General features: G+C 40.4%; 3 protein-coding genes across 4 annotated transcripts; 2 read left to right on the top strand and 1 right to left on the bottom strand.

Annotated features, from left to right (window-relative positions):
• The first annotated feature begins 848 nt into the window (after nt 1-848).
• LOC105356814 (stereocilin) lies at nt 849-12667 on the top strand. Its single transcript, XM_023953425.1, has 21 exons — nt 849-1029; nt 1464-1579; nt 1700-1829; nt 1935-2117; nt 2627-2659; nt 2739-2912; nt 3072-3212; nt 3542-3603; nt 4789-4924; nt 6029-6117; nt 6271-6406; nt 6549-6745; nt 7507-7597; nt 7804-7975; nt 8369-8544; nt 8666-8821; nt 9729-9871; nt 9950-10098; nt 10270-10367; nt 10528-10678; nt 11562-12667. The coding sequence occupies exons 1-21, from the start codon at nt 874-876 to the stop codon at nt 11654-11656; spliced, it is 2784 nt and encodes a 927-aa protein (XP_023809193.1). The 5' UTR covers nt 849-873; the 3' UTR covers nt 11657-12667.
• Nucleotides 12668-12937: 270 nt separating this feature from the next.
• On the top strand, nt 12938-16908 carry eif3j (eukaryotic translation initiation factor 3 subunit J). The gene is made up of 8 exons (XM_004067030.3): nt 12938-13052; nt 13190-13290; nt 14706-14769; nt 14844-14935; nt 15016-15115; nt 15301-15459; nt 15568-15641; nt 15765-16908. Exons 1-8 carry the CDS (start codon nt 12986-12988, stop codon nt 15891-15893), a joined length of 786 nt encoding a protein of 261 aa, XP_004067078.1. The 5' UTR covers nt 12938-12985; the 3' UTR covers nt 15894-16908.
• A 4055-nt stretch (nt 16909-20963) lies between these two features.
• On the bottom strand, nt 20964-27647 carry cilp (cartilage intermediate layer protein). Of its 2 annotated transcripts, none has more exons than XM_004067031.4 (9): nt 27537-27647; nt 26687-26783; nt 25250-25297; nt 24845-25114; nt 24588-24767; nt 24179-24484; nt 23960-24068; nt 23701-23849; nt 20964-23615 (listed from the first exon to the last, which is right to left on the bottom strand). In XM_004067031.4, the coding sequence occupies exons 2-9, from the start codon at nt 26766-26768 to the stop codon at nt 21268-21270; spliced, it is 3492 nt and encodes a 1163-aa protein (XP_004067079.1). In that variant the 5' UTR covers nt 26769-26783; nt 27537-27647; the 3' UTR covers nt 20964-21267. The 2 variants fall into 2 exon arrangements, with proteins under 2 accessions (XP_004067079.1, XP_020569199.1); XM_020713540.2 differs by having other exon boundaries at nt 26687-26789; nt 27537-27646.
• Nucleotides 27648-27994: the final 347 nt, after the last annotated feature.

Below are 27994 nucleotides of genomic sequence, written 5' to 3'. Positions count from 1 at the left end.
ATGAGTACACAGACGTGGGGAGGCAAAGGGTTCAGGAAACATTTCCTTTTATTTATATTTATTTAGTTAGTTATTTCCCTGTGTTTTGATCTGTATTGACTTGTATTGCTCTGATTTATTTCAGCTGTGCTAACAAGTATCCTTTACCTGTAGGTGTTGTGTTTCCACACCTTTGGTGTCAGGCAGCTGTGTAAAGTACCACTGCATTACACCGCAATGTGTGCCGGAGACATACATTATACATACATTTACTGACTAGGTTTCAGTTCAGATGGAGCCTGTGTTCTTTGACTCACACTACAAAACATCATCTCTTATTTTTGAAAAAGATGTAGAAGAAGTTCATAGATTTTGCACATTTTAATAATGCCTTAAAATTCAATATGATAATTATTCACAAGATATTAATCTGGTGTTCTGTAACAATGTTAAGAAAGTTTACTCAATGAATAAAGATGAGTAATACTAAATTACAACTGTAAAATCAATCTTTTAAAAATTATTTACCATCAAAATTAATAAATTAATTTAAAAAAATCTGGGAATATTTTTTTTGTAATTTGTAATATTTAGTTGTGTGTGTGTGTGTGTGTTCACATGTAAATAAAACATTTATCTGTAGGTTTCATAATATTTTGAATAAGATAAAAAAAATATTGAAAATAAATCGAATTTAAATACCCATCTTACATTTTTATTCTTATTGTGCTTCCTATCTCACTCTTAAAAAAAATTATGAACATCTGACCCCCATGCCATTGGCTTTGTCATTTTAAAAAAAACACACAGACATATTTTCGCTTTTTTGGGATATCCCATTCTGTTTTTTTTTTCTGCCCTAGGCGAGAGAGCATCAATAGAATCTTGAACAGCATGAGTCTGGAGCAGCGGGAGGCTTTCGGATTGTGGTACAGCAAAGGTATATCTGCCTCCGACATCATCAAAGGTCAACAGTCACTCATCCGAGACTCCGGAAACTTGATCGCCTACCTCCCCTTCCCAAGCTTCCAACACCTCTCAGCTGCTCAGGTAACAGCCGTCAGAGCCCCGACACCTGTCTGAGAAACTTAAGAAGGCAGAACATCATTTGATTAGCCATCAGGGCTCAGCAGAGACTGATGGTCACACACTGGTCAATGGAAAAGAATAGCCTTCTTCTTTTTTCCATCAGTGCGTGTCACACAGGACACTTGTGGTTTTTTTGTTTGTTGCATAAAAGCAAAAACCCATGAATTAAAAATGATGCTACCAATGCACCTGTGCAGAAATTGTTTCTAACATGTTGGGAAATGCACATTTTTGTTTGACAAAAAGTCGTATAAAGAGTATTTGTACTTTCATTTTGTTCTTGGACTGAAACAAACGTGTAAAAATTTGACGAAAGACAATAAATTGTTAATAGATGTTATTAGAAACAAAGACAAGGAGAGGCTTTCTGCATCTGTCCCTGTGTGTTACTGCAGCTGTTAGATGGGCTGGATGTGCTGAAGAGAAACACCTTAACCCCTATAAGGCAGGAGTTCATAGCCAACACAGTCATTGGTACCTACAAGAACCTGACCGCTCAGGACTTTAACAGGTTAGGAATGATAATGTTTATAGCCTATCTGTGCATGCAATAACAGTTGATGTTTTGTTTTTGATCATACATTTTTTATTTGAAAAAGCACGATTTATAAAAGGGGGCCTTTGATTTTAGGCTTGGAAATATCTCATGCATGGCAGAGCCAGCGGACCTCCTTGCATACAATAACACCGAGGCCTTTCGAGTCATCCTGGACACCATTATGAACTGCACACTTAAAGGAATCAGCATGCCCAGCCAGATGGTGTGCAGACAAGCAAATATCTCTTTTTTCATTTGAACTTCACATTCACATTCACTAACTTTTCCTTTTATTTATTTATTTTTTTTACATGGATCTTATTCCCAGATTTCCATTATCCTAAAAAACAGCCCAGAGCTGCAGGCCCCATCTTCACTCACGTCCGCCCGGCTGGCAGAGATTGCACCCCTCCTCCCTTTGGTAGGCGGGGCCTTCCTGCAGCGACTCACAGCGTCACAGCTGCTTCCTGCCCTTCCTGCCCTCAGCGCCATCCCCTTCAGTGCAGCACAGGTGAAGCTATCATTTCAACATCTGCACCGATACTCACTTTGCACTCTTTTATATTTGCACAACCTGATGGTCAGTTGGCAGAGTAAAATAAATATTTTACTGCTATAAATTTTATGAATTGTAAAATTTATAGCTCCTTTCTTAGATAAAAATCACAAAGGGATTCACAATGGTAAAAAAAATCCAAGTAAAATGACAACTAAACATCACACACGTATTGTGTGTGATAAGTAGGCATGCAGATGTTACAGCATGCTTACTTTAGAACAAAAAAAGGGATGAGAGGATAAATTAACATCTCAAGTTTGTAAATGCCCCCTCTAAAGTCTGTTATGTGTTACTGGAGCATCTACAGTAGATGATGGACTTCAGTATGTAAGATATTTGACAATTTTTCTTTTATAGCATGGTGATGTAAAATCAGCTAGACTTGAATTCGTTTAAATCTAAAAAATCCTAACTTTTATATGAACAATACTCTAAATAAGAAAACATTTTCTGATTTCCAGGCCTCCATAATCGTGGAAAAGCTACTTCCCACTGTGAGTGATGTCATCATTTTACATTTTAAATTCTGTGCATTTTGCGGCTTGAGTATTGATCATCCATCCATGTCACCAGCTGACTCAGGGCCAGCTGCAGGAGCTTGGTGCCCTGGCTGTGGGAGTGAAGACGGGGACCTTGATGAGCTTCACTTCGGACAAACTGCTGTCATTCCTGAAATCCTTTGGCCAAAGCACCAAAGCCCTGGGCCTCTGTTCACAGCAAGCAAATGCTATCACCACCAAACTATGGGTATCACACAGTAAACGCAGCAAAGCCCCTTAATATCGACACATGGAGGGGAAAAAAGAATTAAAATAATGATCAATATTTGAGTATATTTTATTAGGTACTGAATCTAGCTTGTGTTCTGCAGCCTTCTTCTCATGCTTTCTTTCTTGTTGCAATCAGGGTTTTGCAGAGGTTGTTGACTGGTTGAACGACGTGGAGCCGTTGCTCAGCTGCACACCTCTGATTAGTGTCCTGCGCAGAACTCCCCCACTTTTGGACATACTCCCCAACACAATCAAAAAAAAGTGGAACACACAGCAGGTACCACACACATGCATTGTTGGAGGTATTACAATTTACCAACCATAACGGTACGTAACAAAGAACTCTAAAAGACAAGCCAAACATTAAGGAAGCTGTAAACATGTAACTGAATACTATAGCATCTCAATGAGCTGGTAAATAATTCAACATCATAGGGAAAAGCAGAAACATCTCTGTGATGGACTTTCTGAAAGGACTCAGACAAAGCTGTTGTGCTATCGGATCACCTTGTGTCCTCAACTTATCATGGAAACTGAGAAGGAAGAAAACACAGGCTACACGCAACTGTAATGACCTTTTCTTTTTTTTTCTATTTTCTTCCTCAGGCTCAAGCGATTTTCACAGCGCTGCTCCGAACAAATCCAAATCAAGTTAAACAAGGTTTTCTGTAAGTACATTGTAACTTTTCTTAAACACCATTTCTAAAAATTTTAATCTTTATGACTCAATCACTATGTACCTGCACACGAACACACGTCCAGTTACCAATCCATCCATATTCCAAAGTCACTTAATCCCTTTGGGGCTCAAGTAGTTGCTGGAGCCTATCCCTGCTGTTGGTCAATTTATAGCTGAACAATATTTACTAAATTACACTCTCCAGGCAGAATTGTACACTTGTTAATATTATTACCCCCCTTTTTTTTTTTATAAAATATTAACAGACACAAACACACATCAGAAATCAGAATGGAGGTACATAAATATCTTATTTATAATTTTTCTTTTTAATTAAAAGTGACTTATTTTATCAATGGGTCTGCATGGTGGTGGACTGGCCAACACTCTCACCTCACAAAGAGAAGGTTCTGGTTCAAATACTGACTGGGTCCTTTCCGTGTGAAATTCACATGTTCTCCTTGTGCATGTGTGGGTTTTCTCTCAGCATTTTGGCTTCCTTCTGAAGTCCAAAAACATGTTTAATAAATTGGTGACTTTAAATTGTCTCTTTGGTATGATTATGAGTGTGTCTCTGTGATGGACTGGTAAACTGTCTGGAGTGTACCCCACCTTTGCCCAAACAGTAACTGGATCGGCTCCAGCAAGTTTTGAAAATGGTTGGATGCTTTGCCAACGTTTGTCACACCTTTGCCAGTGTAAGAGCCAGATGATCATCAAATCCCAGCCATCCATTTTCTAAACCCACCTAGTGTCATTCAGGGTCACAGGGGTTCTGGAGCCAACACAGCTACTCTCAGGCAACACTCACAACCCCATTCACACCTGTTGGACAGTTTAGAATTACCATTGAATCTATTAAGCATGTTTTTGGTCTGTGGGAGGAAGCCAGAAAAAAACCCACTCCTGCAAAGGGAGAACACAAACAAACTCCACACAACAGAGGTCCCAGCTGGCATTCAAACTGGGGTCTTCTTGTTGTAAGGCGAGGGCTAACTAATATACCACTATTTTATCATTACCCAAAGTCAGCTCAGTCATAATAATTCATTCTTGATGTTCTTTCTGAGAGTAAGCTAAACTTTTAAAAACTGAACTTTAAAAAAAAAAAAGAATGACTTGATGTTCTGTTAAGCCCTTCCAAGTATTGACCCATCTTCCTTTGTGTTATCAGGAGTTTGGGAGCACTGGGTCAAGGTTTGACTTGCAAGATCCTACAGGATAATTTGCGGGTCAATCCATCCCCTTCTGCAGTGAGGATGGTCTTAGCTTTCCTGAGGCAGCAACCTAATCTTCTGCACATCTCACTGGTAACCTTTTCACCTTTAGCTTTATTCATCTTTTTGATGTGATTGCAGGTCTGGGTGCTTTACTCCTATACATTGTAGTAAGTTTTGGGGATGTCATCTGGACTTGGTTTTAAGGTTAGAAGACGTTTCACCTCTTATGCAAGAGGCTTTGTCAATTCTGAATTAGCTGGTCGAAGAGCTGGTATATATGCACTCATTCTTTTAATAAGAATGCTGGTCTCAGGTTTATTCTTCCATCCATCTACGACAGTGTTTTGAAACCTAAAAAAAACAAACCAGTTCCACCTGGGTCGTTAACAGCTGAAAGAGATGACCAGCTTGGGGAGAGAGTCACTGGTTCCCCAACCCCCAGCTAAGGAACAAAGGACTCTTAACGACCCGATACCATGTAGGCTAAGTTGACAATACCATCCAGTTTGAGAATGAGAGTCTTCATAAACATGTTACTCCTATACAGTAAAGACAATATTTACATGTGCAAAAAATAAACGCAACAGTTTAGATTTTTTTTTACACTCTGGCTGCTATATTTTGGACAATACAAAGGAATTTTGGTTATTAATGAATAATTTAAACAGACTAAAAAGGAGTTGCTAAGTTTATGGTTTAAGACTGCAAATACTGTTTTTATAGCACATGGTAATTCTACAAAAATACAACCAATTTTGGAAAAATTTTGCACATGAAAGAACAACTCTGGGATTATAATGTGGAAGTAAGAAAAACAGTGCTCAAAAATGGCTCTCTGGTTCCTCGGTTGTGACCTTGAGGCCATGCTGATGTCTCGAGGTGACCATGTTGTTTGACAAAAACAAACATGTGTGTGTTTCGGGGACCAAAACAATCAATGCAAAGTCTGAGTTTGCCCGTCCCCAGCCCGGATAAAATACAGGGTCATAGTTAAAAAGTCAAAAGTAGGTGTTCGTCCATGTCTTTTTATCCTGCAAATTGGCTTACAACTTAAGTCAATTATTAGTCTCACCAAGATGTATTGATAGATAAAGTTGTGTGTCATCTGTGTCCAGGGGACATTCTGTGTTCAGTTGTTTGACTTTGTTAAGTCAATCTGCATAACTCTTCTGATGCTTTCCATTTTCTTCACAGAAAAAGTGTTTGATTGAGGCGATTTCTCAGTTTGAATTCTTCTCTGAACTGCTTGAGGATCTTGGAGTTGAAATAGCTCTCTCTGTGCCGTGAGTCAGCAGATGTGTTCTTGCTACCCGGATAATTAAGAAATGATGCACAAAACTAATAATGCTACATCCAAATATGGTTATTATGACCATTAACCATTCTTTTCTGCTTGTACAGTAACTGAATTAACCCTGTTCGATGTTGGTCCTTAGTGTGAGCACCATTAAGAAGTTTTCTATAGATGAGATGGACACTTTGAGGGAGATGATTATTCAGGAACCTCTTCAGTTTCTCATGTTGTCTAAAACCAAACAGGAACTGCTGGTGGACAAAATAGCTCAGAGACTGGTAAGTATTTTTACTATGAACAGCCACCAAAACAGGTACAAGTGTAGCCAGGGGTGGCTCTTTGATTTGATAAATTATTTTTTCCAGAAATACTTTCTGCTATGTATTTATACTATTTGTTGTCATTTTTTGTCCACTTCAGGGCATGTACACAGGGGACTTCACAGATAAGGAGTTTCGGTCTCTTGGAATTATGGCGCCGTTTGTGGTGGATGAAATCTTTATACAAGTCAATCGCAGCTTTTTTATTGAAAATCTGGATTCCCTCCAGGAGCTCTGTTACAGTGGCAGTAAGATGGAAATTGTGGCCCGTATCCTGCAAGAACCTGCTGTTTTTGGGTAAAGACGTCACACACGTGAAATCCTGTCTCTTCTTTTGGATGCTTGTAGCTTTTTTTCCGCTATTTCTTTTTATCAGATAGCTTAAATTGCATTTTTAGATTTAATTGAACTATAAAATAATAAAAAATTAGGGGTTGTGTTGCAGTTTCATTTTAAAAGATCACAAACAGTCCTTCTGTGATAGTAAACTAGGTGAAAAATACTAAATATTTGTCAAAGATTCCTTTTTTTGAATGGTTCAACTCCTAAAAACACTTGGATAGGCCAGATACTCATCTGCCTCCCACTTTAATGTAATTCCTCTTTGGCGGGATCTTTTCTAATGTATGTTTAGATGTATTTGTTGAGCAAACCATGTAAAGTAACTCTAACCGTAAGAGTGAGTCTTTTGCTCCTCCCAATGCTTCTGGTTCAGAAAGGTTGGGCCACATCAGAAACAGCATGAACATTATTGAAGGTACTCAGTCTGACTCTTGTGGAGATTATATCTGCTGAAGGATTTAAAAAAAAAAAGCCTACATACATGTTAGATAGATACCCTTGTGTACACACCGCTTCGCTGTTTTGTTACTTTCAGTTGTGAGAAAATTCAGCAAAATGGTAAGAGGTCAAATAAATTTCTCTTTTGGGGTCCTGTTGATCAAGTATGTTATGTATATAAGAAATATTGAAACGTTTTTAAACAGATTAGAAAAGCTTCAGATGCATTTATAGCTCTTTCTTTTCATTGAATTGAAATGATCTTGTTTTTTTGATAGCCCTGTCCAGAAGTGGAATGGGACAACGCTCACTCAGGCTGGGCGATTTATCTTCTTTTTGCCTACCAAAGTTGTGGAGACCATTTCACCAGTGAGTTTAATGCAATAACTCTTTTAAAAATGTTTTCTTTGAAAACAAATCAAACATTATTGGATGAAATGTTGCGTTTAGAAACAAAACAGGTTAAGAAAAAAAAAAAGAAATGCCTCAGGTTTCACGTTGTGTTGTTTTGTTGATGTCCCTTGTTATCTGTGAGTCTTACTTATATCCGTGGGTTTGTTTTGTGTTGCCTGAAGGATCTGATGACAGTGGGGCGAATAGAGAAGCTGTTCATGAGCCAGAGACAGTGGGCACAGGGAGATGTGGGGATCCTTTGTTCGGACCAGAATGACATGAAGGCCATTTTTGACAAGCAGCAGTATGTCCTGCAGTTCTTCCTGGGCTTCCTCAAAATAAATCCTTTTTCATGTAAGCTTCATGGAACTCTCATACAGTGTCCTGCTAATGTCACATTTAGAAAAAGATTTAAAAAAGATTATTTACCAAAACCCCAAGGTCAGTCTTGTTAGTGAATTTTTGCTCATTCTATAGAACAACCGTTTTGCAGAAAATGCAACATGCAGGCTGCTTCCATAAATGCAACTATTCGCTCATCAAAATTAATTGAACTCAAACTGTACTTTTTGTGGTTTTGTGTTACTTCTTAATGTGAATTCATTCAGCAGAGATTGTTGTAGCCCACAACATTGTCCAGTTTTTTCTCAACCAGCATAAACTGGTCAGACTGCATGCAGATTAAAAAGTATTTGTTGCTCTTTTCTTGAGTTATTAATTTTTGTGTGTGAATGCCTCCTCTGACAGCAACACCCTTGGTTCCCACCTGTGAGATGCTGCACACAACAGCGCCCTCTGTCTGGACCTCCAGCAGTCTGAGCAGCATGTCATCATCCGCCTTCTCCAACTGTCTGGAGTTGATGGGCGGCGACTCAAATTTGGCATTCTTCCAACGTGGCGAGGTGCTCAAGAGGGTGAAAAAGGTTAGGTTAATATGTAACAGCCATGCATTCCTCTCAATTGTGTCGCTTCTGATCTGTAAAGGTCCTAATGTTGTTTTGTTTTCTGTTTATTTTCCCCTGGATCACCCTAAAATGGATCAAGATGTATGGCCCAGTGTCATCATTATCCCCGTCTGTGATTGCTCAGTTAGGTGTAATAGCGACAGAGATGACACCGGAAGAACTTAATGCTCTCCAACTGACCGAGAGAGGAAGCATTGCTGCCATGGGAGCTGTCAAATCTTGGAACAGCAGACAGGTAGCTTCTTTGTTCATAGTTGTTAAATTTTGATGATAGTTTCTTGGCTCTTTTTAAATGAGTAATCAATCCTAGTGTAACTTTACACATCAGTTCCAAAGAGCCTTTGACTCAGACTTTAACTGGAACTTCTCCTTTACTTCTTTTACTACTTGTTTTACAACTTTTTTTGTTCTTTATTTACTAATTGAAAACCCTATTTTAATATTACAAAAAAGTGAACTTCCTTCACAAATGAACTTGTAAATGCTAAGTCGCTAAAACATCACAGAAACCTATTTAATAAATATAGAAATTTTAAAATAAAATAAAAAAGCTGTTAAGGTGTTTTGCTGTATGCTAAATTAGATGTTGAAGAATTGAACCAAGCAAAAAAATAACTTAAAATGATAAAAATATTTTGAATCTGCTGATTCAAATTCAGCCTAAAAGGATAAATGCAAAAAGGAAAAAGCCTTATTGACATAAAACTGCCATAATAACAGGTAAATACAAAATTATCCAAAACAAATCTTGTGAATTTTGTGTAACTTTTAAAATTTCATTAAATTGCCAAGAAAAATCTAAATATATATATCTGTTCAAGTAAAAAAATGAGACAGTACTATCACATGTCTTGTAAAAGCTATACTATTCTTTTCCTCGGTGGTTACAAAAACTTTTTTTGTATTTCAAAGGTGAAATAAAACTTCTGTCGTTTTACCAACAAAAACAACGTATCTTGAAAATAAGATCTCACATGTTATGTCTGGTAATAGGGTTTCAGCAGTAGAACATCCAAAAATGCCCATAAGAGAGTAATTTACACTGAAAAAAATTGCTTTTTTTTTTTTACAAAGTTGTCCACTATTCTAGTATTGTTTATATCCCTGCTTTCATCTGAACTCCTCTCTTTTTGTAATCCCAGCTCGCTGCCCTGTTCGCTGCTTTGTTAAACTCCACCAAGCAGAGTCCCAACCAGCTAGACTCCAGCACTCTGGTGGCACTGGGACACATTATATGTGGAGCTAAAACTACAGAGATCAAGTTACTCAATAATGTAGAGTTCAGGTGAGCAGTCAAGATGCTGCAAAAGAATCATCTCCTCTTTAACTTCTACTCCAAACATGTGTATTTGTCCGGCTGCAGCAAGGCAGTGCTCTGTCTGGGTCAGCTGAGTCTCTCCTGCTCAGAGGAGCAGCTGCAGGCTCTTGTTGAGCTGCTCTCCCACAGCCTGGCCTTTGGTCTCATGAGTTCATGGGGGACTGATGTGTTCATGGAGATTGGAGTCCTGGCAGGTACTTTGAAAAAAAACCCCACTGAAAGATCTGAACTGATTACCCTGAATGTATTTCTCATCATTATTTTCAAAGTATATTATTTTAACATTTTTTATGTGCTCACAGCCTTCAGTGAAAATAATTTGACTTCCATGACACCCATTGCAATTTTAACTGTCTATTTCACAGCTGGTCTCCCTGATATTGCTATGTCAGCTTTAGTTCAAGAGCAAATTGAAGGAATCACCCCCAAGGCTATCTCAATGATTTCACCTCAAAAGTTTGCTGTAAGTTGTCATTACGAGAGTATTTTTAAAGATGGTATTGTGTGGAAATTGGTCAATAATCCATAATGAAAAAAATCAAATAATTCGAAAATATACATTCTGATTTCCATCTTTTTAATGAATCTCAACATTAGTGTTCCTTTATTTTGTTTGTCTGAAGGTGGCACTTAACCAGAAGCAGATCAGCATGTTTTCCTATGAGCAGGCGGCAGCAGTGACTCAGCAGCAGATCGCGGTTCTGTCGGATGTGCAGAGGACAGCTCTTGACATGGTGCTGACTCCCTGGGTGAATAAACCTGTAGACTTCAGAGGTAACTATAGAACCAAAGGTCTGTGGATAATTGGACATGGTTATGTAGTATTTCGATAACAAAACTGATTTGAACATTTTATTTCAATTAGTAATTTCCTTATAAATGAAAGGATGTAAAATGTGCACGAGAGAGGACATCACGCACATTGTGTGTTTATTTTTTTACTTGTTTTATCAGTTTTGTCATCACTCAAAAGATTTCTAAATGTAATTTTCTGCATCGTGTTCATATAATTTAAAATTCCAAAGTAAATTTCAAAGAGAGGGGTGTGCATTGTGAATAAAAAAAGCATTAAGCTGGGGGTTAGGGTGTTTTAAAATTTCTTTAGGATTTTAACTAAAAACTAATTATCAATAAAAATGAAATAGATTATAATTTACTTTACTATAGAGTTAAAAAGGACAAGGAATTAAAATGTCATTTTTAGATGGTACTTTGGACTGCAAGCTGCATTTTTCTAAATACGTACATGATCAAATTGCTTATTGAAATGACAGTTGCAAAATGCATTTTCATTGAATTATGGTTCCACAAAACATGACAATTTTAAACGTAACTGATTTCTTTCTATTTAAAAATGTAATAAAAAACTCCAAGATTAAGTTCAAAAAAACATTTTAATTGAATTGTAAAATGTCTTTTCAAATTGCTGCCCATAATCAAATGGAAAAATTAATTGTAAAGTGATAATAAATATCCCTGAGTTATGCATTCACATTTTTTGCCTTTTTAAAAAGCTGTAACACTTGTTAAGGGTTGTTCTTTGGTTAACTTACCTGCAACATGCCTTCTTTTGAAATGACAGTTGAATAAGGTGCCATTTTGCATGGCTATTGTGTTATATTAATAGGTCTGATTTTGTTTTTTCTGTTTCTCACAGGGAGGTCAATGGGCTTGGTGGTTGGCATCAATCCTTCATGTCTCATATTTGGACTACTGATGCAGCTAACTGTCTCATTCTGCCATGATACATAACCTCACTCTTCTAAGCTGCTTCAGGACTGTGATACAAAGCACAATAAAAAATATAAGCAAATAAGCAAGATACAGTTTTTGTGAAGAGGAAATAAGCAACATATCTGGAGTTCTTCATGTCATGTTTCCTGACATTTTAGTGAACGTTGTTGCAAATTCCCTTTTTTTTTCAAATTAGCTAAAAGTACAGCTTTGCTTTTGATATAAAAACACAATTATAACATTTTGCAGCGTTTTCATTTAAACCCCATATAAAACCTACAATAAATAAAAGTTAACATTTATTTTTCTAAAAACATGTATATTGACAAGGAAAAAATGTAAATTTTTTGCAAATGAAAAAATGTATTGACATTTTTTATTTGTCTGTATGTTACTGCAAACTGTCAGGTTATTTTGTGTATATAGTCAATAGTTAAGACTGGAAGTATTAGTGCTTATCAATGACAGTCTATTGTTGCTGTGAGTTTATTATTGTTGTGCTTGCTTAATTTTCTTTAACTTTTAGCTGAAATGTTCAGTTAAACCACTTGGGCTCTGAATGACTGTTACTTTATTAAAAGGAACCAACAATTAAACTTTTATTTCACAATGTATATTTTTACATTTTCTGTCTTTTGTTCTTAGATCTTCTCTCACTGATAACCTCAAATGTTTTGCATACATTTCAGGACTTTCGGAGGTCTAAAAAACAAATCCTGGCAGTCATAAGGCAAGAATCAGGGGACCGCAAACCCAACAGTAATCTATTCATCAGTCTTTTTCAAATATTATAAGTTCCGAATCATATCTAACAGGACAAATGTTCAATATTTATTCAAACCAGGGATACTCTTAGAAAAAACAAATTCATTTATTACTCTGTAATTGTTTAAAATTTTCTTTGAAATAAATCTCTGTTATCTTAGAATTTTTCTTTTGTGTTTAGTAACCTTGAAACATTATGGGCGTCCTGATTCTGTAGATCCAAGAAAAAACATATTTTTGATAGACATTATTTACAAGAACTTGTGAAGAAAAAAGTGGTATAAAAAGTTGGTCCACCTGAAAAGAAAATAGAAAAAAAAAAGATTAATAATTACAAATATTTATACGTTTTTCATTAATTGTTTTTATATTGTTATTTCTGCCATAGTGTTTACGTTTTTGAACATTTATAAGGGGGTTGGCAGTCGTTCCTTATAATTGTGAAAATAATCTAGAAATCATTTTTGTAAGTTTTTCTTTGTTTGTTTTAAATCATCGTGAATAAATTCCTCGCCTGAAATAGCTCTTTTGGCTCGGGGACGTCACATAAACTCGCGGTGACGTCAGGAGCAGCTACTGAGCATGCCCAGCGGCAGCAGCCTTCACGTTTCTCCGAGCCTGTCAAACACAGCCAACATGGCGGACTGGGGTAAGAAACTAAGTTGGGAATGGAATATATTTATACACCGTAGTCTTGTTGTAAACTTCTTTTAAAAGTTGAAAACTATATCACCATAAGATTATAGCGAGTTGTCTTCGCATATTGAATGTTTTTTCTTATTGTAGACGCCGAGACCTTCGAGCCAGAGGAGCCGCTTAAAAAGGCGGCAGTTGTTGTTGCAGTTATGGACAAATGGGAAGGCGAAGACGAAGAGGAAGATGTTAAGGTATGCCTTCATCATGTCATAGTCTTAACGTGTATATTTAAATTCAGGTATATCTGTATTGTTTTTTTAGCGGGTCGTTCACGAGAGTCACGCCGACGTTAGGCTTAAAGCAGATCGCTCTTGATGCCACGCTTCCTCCGTGTCCGTCAAGCCCAACCTTAGAACTGTGTTAGCTGTATGTTAGCTAGCGGATGGCTAACTCGCGTGCTTCCACAGACTGTCCAATGTTGAGCTAACACCAGCCCTCCGTCCGGGTTTCACTAAGTGACAACTGAACGTTGTTTTAGCAAACTATTAACAATAGAAATAATATCTGCTTTGGTTTATAGTTTAGACTTTGAAATATACTTTTCATTTTAGAGGATTTATTGGCATAGATATTTGCTAACAGTTAGCCTGTTTTGGACGCTCAGCTGGGCACGACGATGCTTATTTTAAAAAAGAAATGTCAGAAAAGTCCAACTTTTTTTCTTCTTTTTACCAAAAGTGGTAAAGTGAAAATAGGTGAATAATGGCAGTAACTGTGGGCTCCGGTCTGCTGACGTTAGCTAATAGCTCGCTTACCAACTTAGCCTCAGTCAGAGGAAATCATTCTCTCTGCTGATGATTCAACTCGGCCAAAAGGAGGCCTAGAATTTTCCGACTTTACGATGGCTGAGCAGGAGTTTTGAGCTGTTGCGGCTCAGCTGACACTGCAGCTCAGGTGGCTTATATGAAAATATCGTGTTTCTTCCCAAATAGTTCAGCCGTGGAAAGTCTTAGTGTAGGCCTTCCTGGGATAAATGTATATTTATTTATTTGGTCACATATGCCATGGTGTCAAAGCTTGGGAAAAAATTTACTTTTTTTTTGCTAGTAGTTTGCTATGTAAGCAAGTGTACTGTTTCATAAGTGATAATTGGACATGGATGGTCATTTCTGAATAAAACTGCTCTTTTAGTGAAAATATCTCATAAGTTTAAACTAACGTAACTAATTTATTAATTCATTTATTAAAATAAAGTACACTACCCACTACTAAAGGAACAGTAACCTTGTTTTTGGGGAAACATTAATAGTCAATAAGTACTAGGTGCTGTTGCAATTATTTTATTTAGGTTAATGAGTTTTATTTATTTTTGCTTAATGAATTGTTCTGTCATCTCATTTGAGATCACATGTTGTAAAAGCTTGAGTTAGGCTTCACAAAGTGGGTGAAGACATTTCTGTGGATTTGAGGGATAGGATTTGGCAACATGTTGCAAAAGACAAAGTGGTTAATGTTGCAATAAATGCAATAAAATAAAGCTCAGGAATTTCTGGTATAAACCAAATTAAGATAAACTAATTTAAAAAAGAAGTAAAAATACATTTTTAAATCAACCTTTTTTTTCTGGAAATAACCTAAATATGTTTTCTTTCTTTCTTTTTTTTAGGATAACTGGGATGATGATGAGGAGGAAGATGATGAGAAGAAAAAGGAGGAGGCGAAGAAACCAGGTACTATAATCATTAGGAAAAACTTGCATTTTTATGGGTATGAATGTTGAAATGTTTCAAACTTGTGTTTACAGAGACGAAAGTTTCTGATAAGAAAAGGTTAAGTGAAAAGATCAAAGAGAAGGAAAACCGGTTAAAGAAGAAACAGCAGGAGTTGCAAGAGCAAGTATGTGTTGCTATGGCCTTTTTTTATTTAAACGGTAAAACAATATTCCTATAATGTTATTGTTTTTTTGCTTTCTTTAGGAACAAGAGGAACTAACTCCTGAAGAACAACTTGCAGAAAAGTTAAGAGTGAAAAAACTACAGGAAGAGGCTGACTTGGAGTTAGCAAAAGATGCTTTTGGTAAGAAAGAGTTGGCCTCTTCATTTCTCTCTTTCCAGGAAGTTAAAAAGAAAGGATTTTGCTCTACACTATTTTTACAATTAAAAACATTTGTTGCACCAATGAAAAACTTTTTTTTAATGTAACTTTTTGTTCTTAGAAGACATCTAAAAACGTTTTTTTTTTTTTTCTTTCTCTCACCTCAGGTGTTGGCAGTGTCACCGGCATTGATGCCATGTGTCCATCCTCCAAAGAAGAATTCACAGAATTTGAAAAAGTGCTGAAAGAAAAGATATCCCAGTTTGAAAAGTCTGTGCATTATTCAAGTTTTTTGGAATCGTTGTTTCGGGAACTTTGTATTTCATGTAAGGAAGACCTCAGTTTCATTTATCCTCAACATCACTTCTTAAATGCCATTTTCTTTATAAATCCAAGCCGGCCTAATATGTGCATCTTTTTTCTTTTTCATGCAGTGGAAGTAGAGGACTTAAAGAAAGTCAGTAATTCCCTTTCGGTTCTACTTAGTGAAAAACAGAAACAAGAAAAAGTAAGTTCTTGATCATCTAAAAGTGACTACTTGTACAAAAGGGGGCGCTGTTGACACATGGCATTGTTGAGAAGTTTGTCTTCTCAATTTCAGCTTAATTTTTATCTGTTTTTGCTTTCACAGCAAAACAAGGGAAAGAAGAAGAAGAAAGGTGTTATAGCTGGAGGCGGTTTGAAAGCACAGCTGAGAGATGACCTTGACTATGCAGAGTTTGATGGTGGTTACGCCCAAGACTATGAGGACTTCATGTGACGATGGCTCCGTCACTGCTGTCTTCTCTCTCCCATCTTCAGAACTACAGCTGTACCTTCTCATGCTGTCCAGTGCCATCCTGGAAAATCTGAACTGTGTGTTGCCCCCTTCAATTTTGCTTCAGTGACCTGAGGGACCAAGGCAGGGAGCATCCAGTCTGGCCCCTTCACATTCTTACTTAAGGAACTGCCTTTTGTCTCATTCAGCCACAATTGACACACAAAACATGGAGTGTGCTGTGTGACCCAGCTTCAGAAGAAAATACATGGAAAGCACTGTTTGAATTTTGCAGAGCTGTTTTCTTATTAAAACATTGCTCCCGTCTAAAAAAAAAAAAGTGCAAATACAGTATCACAATTGAGTGTAATGACATAGAAACAAGATTCTATGCAAATCTTTAACCAGAATGTCATGGGCATATTACAGCCACTCTTTTCTGTGGATGGGCTTTCACAGGAAAGTATATAGTCTATACTTTGGTTGCCAAAAGCAGAGCAATTATTTAGTATGTTATTCATTCTTCTTTCTGGAAATGTTGGATTGTGGGTAATTTGAGACAGGCGCAATTAGTAATTTTAAAGAGCAAATAAGGTTGATTGTAAGATAAAAAGGGATAGAGTATAACAATGTGACTTTAAGACTGCTCAGCCATTCTCTTGATACATCTCTGGAATAAAGAAATATAAGTATTTTTCATGCATGTCAAATGCAATTTACTAATTTGATTTCTATTAATGCAGAAGAGGTATAGATCAGGCAAGTGAATGAACTTGTTCATGGTCTGTTAGTTGCTTCTGTGGGCTTGTATCAAGTGAGGTGAGGGATGCAGCTTCTGGGCTTCACTTCCCCAAAGACTGCAAATGGGGTACATCTAGTTTTAAGGGGCATACTTCTATTCTTTTCTAGCAGTTGACCAGTTTGAAATGTTACATAGAGAATTGGATACATGCAATGTTAAAGATAAAAGTATCTGTTTTTAAGCATCTAATTTAATAAATTACTGGTCAAAAGTAAAGTTGTTTTTTGGTTGTTAATTTTAGTGTTATTAAATCTACACGACTCCTGACTGCAATGACTTATTAGATTAAAAGGATGTACCAGATGGGAATTAATACACATTTGTAAATGAATTATTTCAATTGTTCTTTTGATGAGATCAGGATGGCTTTAATGTTTGTGTACCCAAACAGCTTTTATGTCAAAAGAACATTGAGGTTTCAGTGAAGTGAAGTACATTTCTAGGTAAAAAGAGGCAGATTTGGGGCTCTTCCCACGGGCCCCGGTCGGGCACAGCCCGAAGGAGCGACGTGGGACCGCTCTCCCATGGGCCCACCACCCGTGGGAGACCTCAAAAGGGGCCGGTGCAGTGTGGTTTGGGTGGCAGTCGAGGGCGGGTGCCTCGGCGGCCCAAACCCCGATCATGGAACCTGGCTTTTGGGACATGGAATGTCACCTCTCTGGGAGGGAAGGAGCCTGAGCTGGTGCGAGAGGTTGAGAGATACCGTCTAGATATAGTCGGGCTCACCTCCACACATAGCCTGGGCTCTGAAACTCATTCCTTATAGAGGGGTTGGACTCTCTACCACTCTGGAGTTGCCCAAGGTGAGAGGCGGCGGGCTGGCGTAGGCTTACTCGTGAGCCCCCAGCTCAGCCGCCAAGTGTTGGAGTTCACCCCGGTGGACGAGAGGGTCATGTCCCTCCGCCTCCGGGTGGGGGACAGGTCTCTAACTGTTGTTTCGGCTTACGGGCCGAACAGCAGTTCGGAGTACCAGGCCTTCTTGGTGTCTCTCGAAGGGGTACTGGAAAGTGCCCCAACGGGGGACTCCATTGTCTTCCTGTGGGACTTCAATGCCCACGTGGGCAATGACAGTGGCACCTGGAGGGGTGTGATTGGTAGGAACGCCCCCCCTGATCTGAACCCGAGTGGTGTTTTGTTATTGGACTTCTGTGCTCGTCATAGTTTGTCCATAACGAACACCATGTTCGAGCACAAGGGTGTCCATCAGTACACCTGGCATCAGGACGCCCTAGGCAGGAGGTCAATGATCGACTTTGTAGTTGTTTCAGGTGACCTTCGGCCCTGTGTCTTGGACACTCGGGTGAAGAGAGGGGCGGAGCTGTCCACCGATCACTACCTGGTGGTGAGTTGGATTCGCTGGCGGGTAAAGAGGCCGGAAAGACTTGGAAGACCCAAACGTACTGTGAGGGTCTGCTGGGAACGTCTGGCTGAGCCCTCCGTCAGGGAAGTCTTTAACTCCCACATCCGGGAGAACTTCAAACAGGTACCGGGGGAGGTTGGGGACATTGAGTCCGAGTGGACCATGTTTTCCACCTCCATTGTCTCTGCTGCTGCTCGGAGTTGTGGTCGCAAGGTCTCTGGTGCCTGTCGCGGCGGTAACCCCAGAACCCGGTGGTGGACACCGGAAGTAAGGGATGCCGTCAAGCTGAAGAAGGAGTCCTACCAGGCCTGGCTGGCCTGCGGGACTCCAGAGGCAGCTGACAGGTACCGGCAGTCTAAGCGAGCTGCGGCCCAGACTGTTGCAGAGGCGAAAACTCTGTCCTGGGAGGAGTTCGGTGAGGCCATGGAGAAGGACTATCGGTTGGCCTCGAAGAAATTCTGGCAAACCATCCGGCGACTCAGGAGGGGAAAGCAGTTCTCCACAGGCACCGTTTTCAGTGCAGGTGGGGAGCTGTTGACTTCGACTGGGGACATTGTCGGGCGGTGGAAGGAGTACTTCGAGGATCTCCTCAATCCCACTGACACGCCTTCTATTGAAGAAGTGGAGAGTGAGGATTTTGGGGTGGGGCTGTCCATTACCCGGGCTGAAGTCACTGAGGTAGTCAACGAGCTCCTCGGTGGCAGGGCCCCGGGGGTGGATGAAGTCCGCCCTGAGCACCTCAAGTCTCTGGATGCTGTGGGAGTGCCTTGGCTGACACGTCTCTGCAGCATCGCGTGGCGGTCGGGAACCGTACCACTGGACTGGCAGACAGGGGTGGTGGTTCCCCTCTTTAAGAAGGGGGACCGGAGGGTGTGTTCCAACCATAGGGGAATTACACTCCTCAGCCTCCCTGGGAAAGTCTATGCCAGGGTACTGGAGAGGAGAGTCCGTCCGATAGTCGAACCTCGGATTCAGGAACAACAGTGCGGTTTCCGTCCTGGTCGTGGAACAGTGGACCAGCTCTACACCCTATCTAGGGTGCTGGAGGGTTTGTGGGAGTTCGCTCATCCAGTCCATATGTGTTTTGTGGATTTGGAGAAGGCGTTCGACCGCGTCCCCCGTGGCATCCTGTGGGGGGTGCTCTGGGAGTATGGGGTCCGGGGAGCCTTACTGAGGGCTGTCCGGTCTCTGTATGACCGGAGTAGGAGCTTGGTCCGCATAGCCGGCAGTAAGTCAGACCTGTTCCCGGTCCACGTTGGACTCCGGCAGGGCTGCCCTCTATCACCGGTTCTGTTCATAGTTTTTATGGACAGAATTTCTAGGCGCAGCCAGGGGCCGGAGGGGATCTGGTTTGGGGACCACAGGATTTCCTCTCTGCTTTTTGCAGATGATGTTGTCCTGTTGGCTTCATCGAACCGGGACCTCCAGCGTGCATTGGGGCGGTTTGCGGCCGAGTGTGAAGCGGCTGGGATGAGGGTCAGCACCGCTAAATCTGAGGCCATGGTCCTTGACCGGAGAAAGGTAGTTTGCCATCTCTCGGTCGGTGGAGTGTCCCTGCCCCAGGTGGAGGAGTTTAAATACCTTGGGGTCTTGTTCACGAGTGAGGGAAGATCGGAGCGTGAGATTGACAGGCGGATCGGAGCAGCGTCCGTAGTTATGCGGTCGCTCTATCGGTCCGTCGTGGTGAAGAGAGAGCTGAGCCGAAAAGCAAAGCTCTCAATTTACCGGTCGATCTACGTTCCAGTACTCACCTATGGTCATGAGCTATGGGTCATGACCGAAAGAACAAGGTCCCGAATACAAGCGGCTGAAATGAGCTTCCTCCGCAGGGTGGCTGGGCGCTCCCTTAGAGATAGGGTGAGAAGCTTGGTCACCCGCGGAGAGCTCGGAGTAGAACCGCTTCTCCTCCACATCGAAAGGAGCCAGTTGAGGTGGCTCGGGCATCTAGTTCGGATGCCTCCTGGACGCCTCCCTGGAGAGGTGTTCCGGGCATGTCCCACTGGGCGGAGGCCCCGGGGAAGACCCAGGACACGCTGGAGAGACTACGTCTCTCGGCTGGCCTGGGAACGTCTCGGGGTCCCCCCAGAGGAGCTGGAGGAAGTGGCTGGGGTGAGGGAAGTCTGGGCATCTCTGCTCAGTCTGCTGCCCCCGCGACCCGGTCCCGGATAAGCGGAGGAAGATGGATGGATGGATGGAAGAGGCAGATTTGATGACATGGACTTATAGTGACACTGGGCCACTTTTAAACCCATTAGTGCTTGTTTTTTTTGACAAAACTAAAATCAGATAAAAGAAGGGTTGCAGTGCAGCTTTGCTCAGACATAAAAATGACTTAGGCAAGCCGCTTCTCAGTTCTCTAGTCAGTTATTAGAGCCTGCTTAAAAAAGTGTAATCTGTTTTCTTACCCTTTAAATGAGTTATTTTCAGCAAGGGGTGCATTCGCACTTTAGGATACTTAGGAACAGTCATTAAAGGGTTTTGTTGTGCTAATGAGCAATAGTCAAAGGTCAAAATAAGACTTTCAGTGAAAGTTACTTTTGTATTAGTTCATAGTGTCAGCATATTAGTAAAAAAAACCCTTGGCTTTCAACATCTTAAACCAATGAACAATAGATTTAAAAAAAAGTTTATTCCATCTAAGTGCAATCAGAGTGCTTATTACACAGAAAAAGACATACTTTAAGTTATGCAACTATACCTTGTTTTTCTTTAATGGTTTTCTTTTGTTTGGTTTAGGTACCGTAATGAATTGATACTGACAAGGCAAAAAAAGGTTGGGAACCACTCCTCTGGTGAACTGTATTGTCTTCTTTTTGTAGACAGATGTATCGAAAAGGACCATCAAACAGTAGGGAGTAAAAATTTGGGGCAAATGATTTAAAACTTTGAACAAATCACTCTTGACAGTCTGTTCAATTTGATCAAAAGTCAAATTTTATTTAATGGTATGCATTTTAACCTGGTTACACATGGGCCCTGAAAAAGAGGGTTTTGCATTATTAAAAAGTATATTATTTAAGTTTTTACTCCAATGTGGACTCCCATTAAAGCTTAGAGCCTGCACTATAAGCACATACCCATAACATAACTTTTACTTGTATATATTTTTGGTAAACTGGGTAAAGTAAAAACTATAGGTGTCCTGATACTTACATTCCTTCATGATGGGATGTAGGTGTTTAGTTGTTGATATAAAGCTTTGAGTTTTGTCTAATTTAGCTTGTGGCTTTTGCAAGCTTTCTCACAGGATTTCTGGCACTACGTTTAGGGATGCCGCGGGAGCTATTGGCCCTATGCCGACCCCTGGTGTTTCTGGTTTTTCCTCTCACAACTGCACCTATCTGACCCCGAGAGGCTTGGAAGACGCTCTGGCGTGTTCCGTCGCGGTCTCCACAGGTGAAAGTTAGCGCTACACCTTCATTGGTCTTCATGACTCGTGACGTTCCATCAGAAGTACCATCAAAGCAACGTCCTAGTGCTATCTCTTTGGCTGTTCGGGGATCCTGATCAGTCACAGTATAGATTCCATAGTTATGGCCCAAAGGATCAAGAGGTCCCAGCATGGTGAACTCATTGGTGTCATTGTTGACAGCTAAAGGCAGGTGATTAACAAGGTACTCTTGGAGCATTGTGTTCACACCGTCTCTCCTGCAGCTCCCTTGTGGGATCACCTTCACCAAGGTGCGATCCACACGGTCTTGATCAAATAGCATGCCGCTGCACTTGAACTCCAGGCACACAGCCGAAACATTTGCCAAGTCCATGTCTCGGATACTGCGAGTGTCTCTGAGGCCGTATAGCTGGCCTACAGTCTTTGGATGGGTGCCACCCATGTTGCGAGACCGTACATTGATTTCATGTGGGCTGTTGATTTTGATCTTGATGTAACAGGCGCGGTATTCCATGGGTTTAGGCCACCAGCTAAGATAATCCTCTGTCCAGCTCATTGGGTCATCTTCATTGAATGGCACTGTGTTGTAATCGTAGCGGTCTCCTTCCACCCTTGAGAAGCGGAAGTGTCCCGCACTAAATGGAGCCTCCTCACATTCTTTTAAATTCTCAAAAGTGTACACAGGCCCATTGGCTTCCTCTGCTGTGTTAGGACTTGGTTTTGCCACATTGATACTGAATGCTGTCTTCTTCACTCTGGGGTCCTCATGGTCAGTGCGTCTGTAATTCAGTTTACCCAGGTATGGCTGGGGCACTCCGATGAGACTTGGATTAAATTTAGGGGCAGATGGAACAACTTCTAGTTCCTCCCCTCCTAGGTTGGCCATTACAAAAGCAGTGTAAGCATCAGGCTTTTGTTCATCACAGAAGGCAGGAAGGCAGGCACCATTTGACCCAGTAATGACACTGTCAAATCGACCCCAGGCACGTGGGTTGGAGGAATATCCAGCCGTTGGCTCCATATTAATGAGACTCACCGTGACTCCCTCCACTTGTTCACTGGGCATGAAGCGTTCACCACGAAAGGCCCTCACTTTTACATAACACCTTCGGTTCTCGGGAACATCCAAGTTGAATAACCTTCTTTCTCTGATCTCCATGTTTCCAATCAGAAATGTCCTTTCTTCTCTTTTACCTCTATTTTTCCTTTCTATTTTTAGATCACCCTCCTCTTCCCATAAACCTGTGTCAGGATTAAGAGACCACAGTTTCATGGCGTCAAGGTGTTCTGACATTTTTACTTGGGCAGAATCCAGAAACACCTTGACTTCACCTGCATTCAGGACCTCATTGTTTTCCTCGGCTCTGAAATCGATTGAGAACATTCCGTATGTTCTCAGTGGGAGTGTATCACCTTCATTTCCTATAAAGTTTAGATCACTTTGAGCAGCAGCAGCTGTGGAGACATCCCTGGGGTCTAGAAATGTCACACTTGCACTAACATTACCTGTAAAGACTTCCCCATTTTCTTTGTAGAAGGAATGAGGAGGAATCTGGATCTGAACCATGGCCTCCTGGTCTTTTACTTCCCCAAGCTCAAGAGTGTTAGTTTCTAAGGAACTAATAGTGACAGGATTTTTTTTCCGCAGAAGTTTGACCTCATGGTAAACAGCCCCCCCTTTAGTATTAAATGGAAGCACCTTTGTTGTGTTGACAAATTTTTGCATGTTGTCCACAAAAGTTAGCACAAATCTGTCAGTGTCTGGAGGGACCTGGATGGAGAAGGTGCCTTTGTAGCCCGTCCTGCTGACTCTGACGCCATTCATGAAAATATGACCGAATCTCATTGGCTCACCGTTGTCTGCAGCAATGGCCCTGCCATGCACAACGGCCTTGGTGTCCACACATTTCTTACAGCCACACTCAGTAACCACCATGGTTGGTAGTTGGTATCCTTGGCATGTCAGCTGTCTCTCCTCCATCTTTGCCACTCCACAGCAATAAGCTAGTTTGTCCTTGCACCTTATGCTGTTGTCTATCTGTCCAGTGCATTGACTAGACGGACACTTTCCAACATCATAGTAGAAAGAGTCTGTGGTGTTTTGGTGGCAGTCATGTGGAAGGCGGATTAGGTGAGATTCAGGCTTGGGGTTGCACGAGCGCTCATCTTTACCTATGTTGGAGACATGCATATTCAAAGACAGATCTAATATCATAATGATATAATACATGTGAAATACATTGTTACACCAACATACCAATTACTTTAAGAGTGGCTGGCTTAGACTTGATGGTCCCAGATGCCCCACTTGCTCTGCAGTAGTACTCTCCGGCCTGCTGGGAGTGTAGATCTCTCAAGACTAGCATGCCATCAGTCTCCATCTCCATGACTGTGTTGTTATGGAACCTGATGGTAACCATAAAAGAAAAAGAAAAAAATAGGACAGTAAAGCATAGATCCATAAAAACTGTAACTTCTTCAAGTGAAAACTGAGTATTTGTGAAATAACATCTCACCACTGGTATTTGTCTGGTTCTGGTCTTCCTGCAACTTTACAACAAAAGGCAACACTTTGCCCCTCTCTCCTGGCTTTGCTCTCAGGGTTGCTCAAGATATGCAACTTTTCTAAAAACAGCAACAAAAAACTTTACAAAGGAGCTTTTCCTCAAAATTAGAAATATATTAGATAACAGTTAGCTTCAACATAATTTTTGCTAGATTCATAAGTAATCTACCGGCTCTTTTCAACTGGATGGTCAAAACAGAGGTGCGTTCGGTGCTGCTGGGAACAACAGCGTTGAGGCTTGCATGGCCTTTGACGTTGACTGTGAGGGTTGTGTTTCCATCAGGGCAGATACCAGGGATGCGAAAGTGGCCGTTGTGGTCTGTTAGAGTAAGCAGTTTGTTGGCCCGCAGGATAGCCGCTCCTGTAGCAATGAGACCGCCCGCACTGCGGACGGAACCCAGGAGGATGTGCTCTTCGCACATGCATGCATCACAGTCTGCATTTACTCTCCCCATCACACAGCGCAGGGAGCAATCTAAAGAGAAATCAGTGTTTTCAACACGGTTTAGATATTTTATCTTCACCAAAATATCTGGTGTCACAAACATATCTGTGTAACACAAGCAATTGCTGCTAACCTGCATTTATGCATTCTGGCCCATTACATGGCTTTTCCTCTGTTTTAGGCCCACTGCATGGTACCAGTTGAGACCGACAGCTTCGATAACGACGTTGCATGGCCTCTTGACCACAAAGGGCAGGGCATGGGCTCCAGTTTGACCAAGGACCCCATGTTCCTTGGGTAGTTTGACTGCTATCTGATGGAAAATAACAATCTAAGCAGTATTCAAAGTAACATTTTAAAAAGGAAAGTTCTCCAAGATTTAGTTCAGACCTTTAGGACAGAGGAAACGAACTGCATAGTTGGAGCAGTTGCGACCAGGACTCTGTTCTGTATTGAGGCACCAGAAACCCACTGAGGGGTCTGCATGAACTATCTCCCCCGTTTCTCGAGCTGGGATCCATTCTGTGGTTCTGGCCTCAACAGCTCTTGGAGTCTCACACACTCTGGAGCGGTAATAGAAGCGAATGGCATCCAGCTGCTCATAGTCTCCACGGCCGCCCGGGTGATCAACGTTGAACCATGTCGTCCACATGTAGTGATCTGGTCACGCACAGTTCACAGAAACAAAAATGTCCTGAAGATCATCGTATGTCTTTTTTTCAGGTACTGTAACAAGGGGAACAATACACTGTGTGCTTTTAAAAGTAATTGAAATATAAAATGTTCCCATGGTACCATTAGAGTGGTAGACATCTGACGCTTTGTTGTCTCTTCTCCATGATCCTGCAATAGACAATAGAAAATTGTGTCATTTGTGCCAACAATGTCTCAATGATATTACTATAGAAACTTTGTTTTATCTATATTTACATCTTTATGTATTACTTTAAATGTTTTTTTTATATATTCAACTGACTGGCGGAGAAATATTGCTTAATGAGAGTAAGGGATGATTAAAACAATTTCTATACAATTCCGTTTCAGATAAACTCAGTAAACTGCAGATGTGTGTGTGCCATTCCAAAAAGACAGATAGGTCTCTAGTGAAAGTCAAGAGCAGACAGTGACTGGACAGGATGTAGACATGTGCCTTCTTAACCTGTATTTTTGGAAGCCATTCTACACTTTTTAATCTCAGAGGTTATGTCTTCTTGGTCGAAAAAAAAATGACTCAATGTTGAGAACATCACTTCATGCTAAATCCAATGTTGTCATGCTCATCTCTTTGTCAGTTTTAAAGTTTGGAAAAACTTCTTAGTTTGCTCCCTTCACTACTTTAACTTTTCTGGCCCCACACATCAACTGTTAATATGACATTTAGAAATAAAAACCTTAATCTTTTTTCAAATTATTGTTAATTTCTAATGGGGAGAACAAGTATATATATACAAGTATATTAACTAAATGTAAAAGGTCATTCTTGGCATTTTTTTCTTTTACCTTGGAGTAGTTCAATGAGCAATGACATGGATCTGGATTTTAGAAGGTGTTTTACATATTAAACATTTCATTTATATTTACATTTTTCATTTTACAAGACTCTCATTCATCCAGGTAGATTCCTCATTTTACATTGTGTTTTGGTTGAATATTTTCTTCCCTGTGATATTTCTAAATATGTCTTTGTTTGATGTCATATTTTGTCAAATTTGTATCAGCAACACATCAAAAACACAACATATGTTACAAAACAAACTTAAAACTTTGAGCTCCAAGTTCATAGACAAATAATATATGTCGGAGCTGATACGTTTATTTGCAACCAAAATAAAAAGGGGAAAAAAAGTAGAAGGATGAATCTGACATGAACATAAACTGGATGTTAGTCAAGTATGACTCAAGGAAGGTTAAGATTTATCTAAATAAGCTCTTTTATATGCTTCAACTGCAGCTTATTTCCTTTTGAATGTTTATATTTTTATCGTCTCTGCTACCAGCAAACAGTCTTTCCTCAGCTGAGTGCCTTTATGTTTTCCTCATTAAACACTGAGACACTTTGGAAAAAAGCATTCTCTCAGTGTTGTTCAAGTCAAAAAACGCCAAATCTTTTCTTTCTCTTGAAGACTGACCAAAAGGAGCAATGAAAGACAATTTTTGCTGATAGTTGTTAGTGAATATTTTCCGTCCAAAGACAGTGTATGTGTGTGGTGTGTGTGTGTGTTAGAGTCCCACCTTGAGCAGTTAGAACAACAGCTGCTGTGATTGCCAGAAAGACAAGAGGTCTCTGTGGCATTATTTCCCTTTTCACCCACATTTGACGCTTTTACTTCTGAAACTCAACAGAGCACAATCCACACATCTTAGAAACTCAAGCATAATAATGCAACAGCTTTTTAATAAACCTTAATAACCATCAAATAAGAAAATAAAAAAAAACTAAAACTTGTAGTGAAGGTTAATAATAAAGTGTTCAGAGGAATGTGTCTGGAAGTTCATGCTCCCTGCATTTGGTCTTTGAAGTTTTAGGGTGAAAAAAAAAAGTAGCAGGACAGAACCTTCCTCTCACGTTACACATCTGTGTTTGCCATCAGCATTCGTCAGGGGAACGCTCAAACATTTCTGGATTCTGTGTCGAGACGCTGTTCGCACAAACCCCCTCAGACCAACTGATGGACGGCATTCGATAACTCAAAGGAAGTAAAAGACTCACAGAAAAAGACGTTTAATCATTCTGAAAAATCGTAACCATCAAGTATAGGTGTTGATACTATAACTGAATAGGTCTGGAAAACTAAAGAAGAATTTCTGTTTATTGTCCAAAGTAACCCAAACAAGTATTTATGGAGTACATAGATCCATAATACTAACTGAAAATTTAGGTGCAGAAATTGTAACTTAGATATTTAAATACACAGGGTACATTTTTAAACAGGAATCAATTATCTTAAAACACCCAACTGCTAATGTTTCCAGTGACATTACCATCTAGAGTTAAAGTTGATCGGGTGTTAATAAAAACATTTTCAGCGTATAGGTTCCACCATAGCAAATGATGCACAACAGAAAATTGTCTTTTTCTTACCTCCTCTGCAGTTAACCCTCCTGTGCTTCTGGTTTTTATATCTTGTACTGGAAAGCCGCTCCTAACCTTTTCCTAATATTTCAATCTCACATTTGTCTCCACCTCCTCTGCTTCCCACTTCCACTCATGCTCCCTCCTTCCCCATCTCCTCCGCGTCTCTCTGCCTCTGCCTGGCTGTCTTTTTACCGTGCCATTATCTCAGTCATTTATCACATTCACCTGAAGAGTCTTGACATCAAATGGTTATCTCATGGAAGTGGGGCAGTTAAAGGTCCAGGGAACAGACTCTGGTACTGGAAGATTAATGGCAAACTGGGCATTTGCCCTGTTTTACTCTCAGCCTGCAGGTTTCTGCAGCATGTGGAGCGGAAGGGGAAAACCTTATCAAAGATCTTAAACCATTGTCATGTTTTCCCAATAAAGATACATTTCAGATAAAGACTGAAAGCACATTTTTG

This window comes from Oryzias latipes, chromosome 3 (assembly GCF_002234675.1).
Source record: "Oryzias latipes chromosome 3, ASM223467v1".
In the NCBI taxonomy this organism is placed as follows: Eukaryota; Metazoa; Chordata; class Actinopteri; order Beloniformes; family Adrianichthyidae; genus Oryzias; species Oryzias latipes.
This window is presented reverse-complemented; position numbering and strand designations above follow the sequence as displayed.

Excerpts from the sequence above, each read along its gene's own strand:
- LOC105356814 (XM_023953425.1), top strand. The coding sequence starts at position 874 with ATGAGTCTGGAGCAGCGGGAGGCTTTCGGATTGTGGTACAGCAAAGGT. Across the intron at positions 2,118-2,626 it reads TCCCCTTCAGTGCAGCACAG|GCCTCCATAATCGTGGAAAA; the intron begins GTGAAGCTATCA and ends TCTGATTTCCAG. Across the intron at positions 3,213-3,541 it reads AAAAGTGGAACACACAGCAG|GCTCAAGCGATTTTCACAGC; the intron begins GTACCACACACA and ends TTTCTTCCTCAG.
- eif3j (XM_004067030.3), top strand. The coding sequence starts at position 12,986 with ATGCCCAGCGGCAGCAGCCTTCACGTTTCTCCGAGCCTGTCAAACACA. Across the intron at positions 13,053-13,189 it reads AGCCAACATGGCGGACTGGG|ACGCCGAGACCTTCGAGCCA; the intron begins GTAAGAAACTAA and ends TTCTTATTGTAG. Across the intron at positions 13,291-14,705 it reads ACGAAGAGGAAGATGTTAAG|GATAACTGGGATGATGATGA; the intron begins GTATGCCTTCAT and ends TCTTTTTTTTAG.
- cilp (XM_004067031.4), bottom strand. The coding sequence starts at position 26,768 with ATGTGGGTGAAAAGGGAAATAATGCCACAGAGACCTCTTGTCTTTCTG. Across the intron at positions 25,115-25,249 it reads AGATGTCTACCACTCTAATG|ATCACTACATGTGGACGACA; the intron begins GTACCATGGGAA and ends GTGCGTGACCAG. Across the intron at positions 23,616-23,700 it reads AGCCACTCTTAAAGTAATTG|GTAAAGATGAGCGCTCGTGC; the intron begins GTATGTTGGTGT and ends TCTCCAACATAG.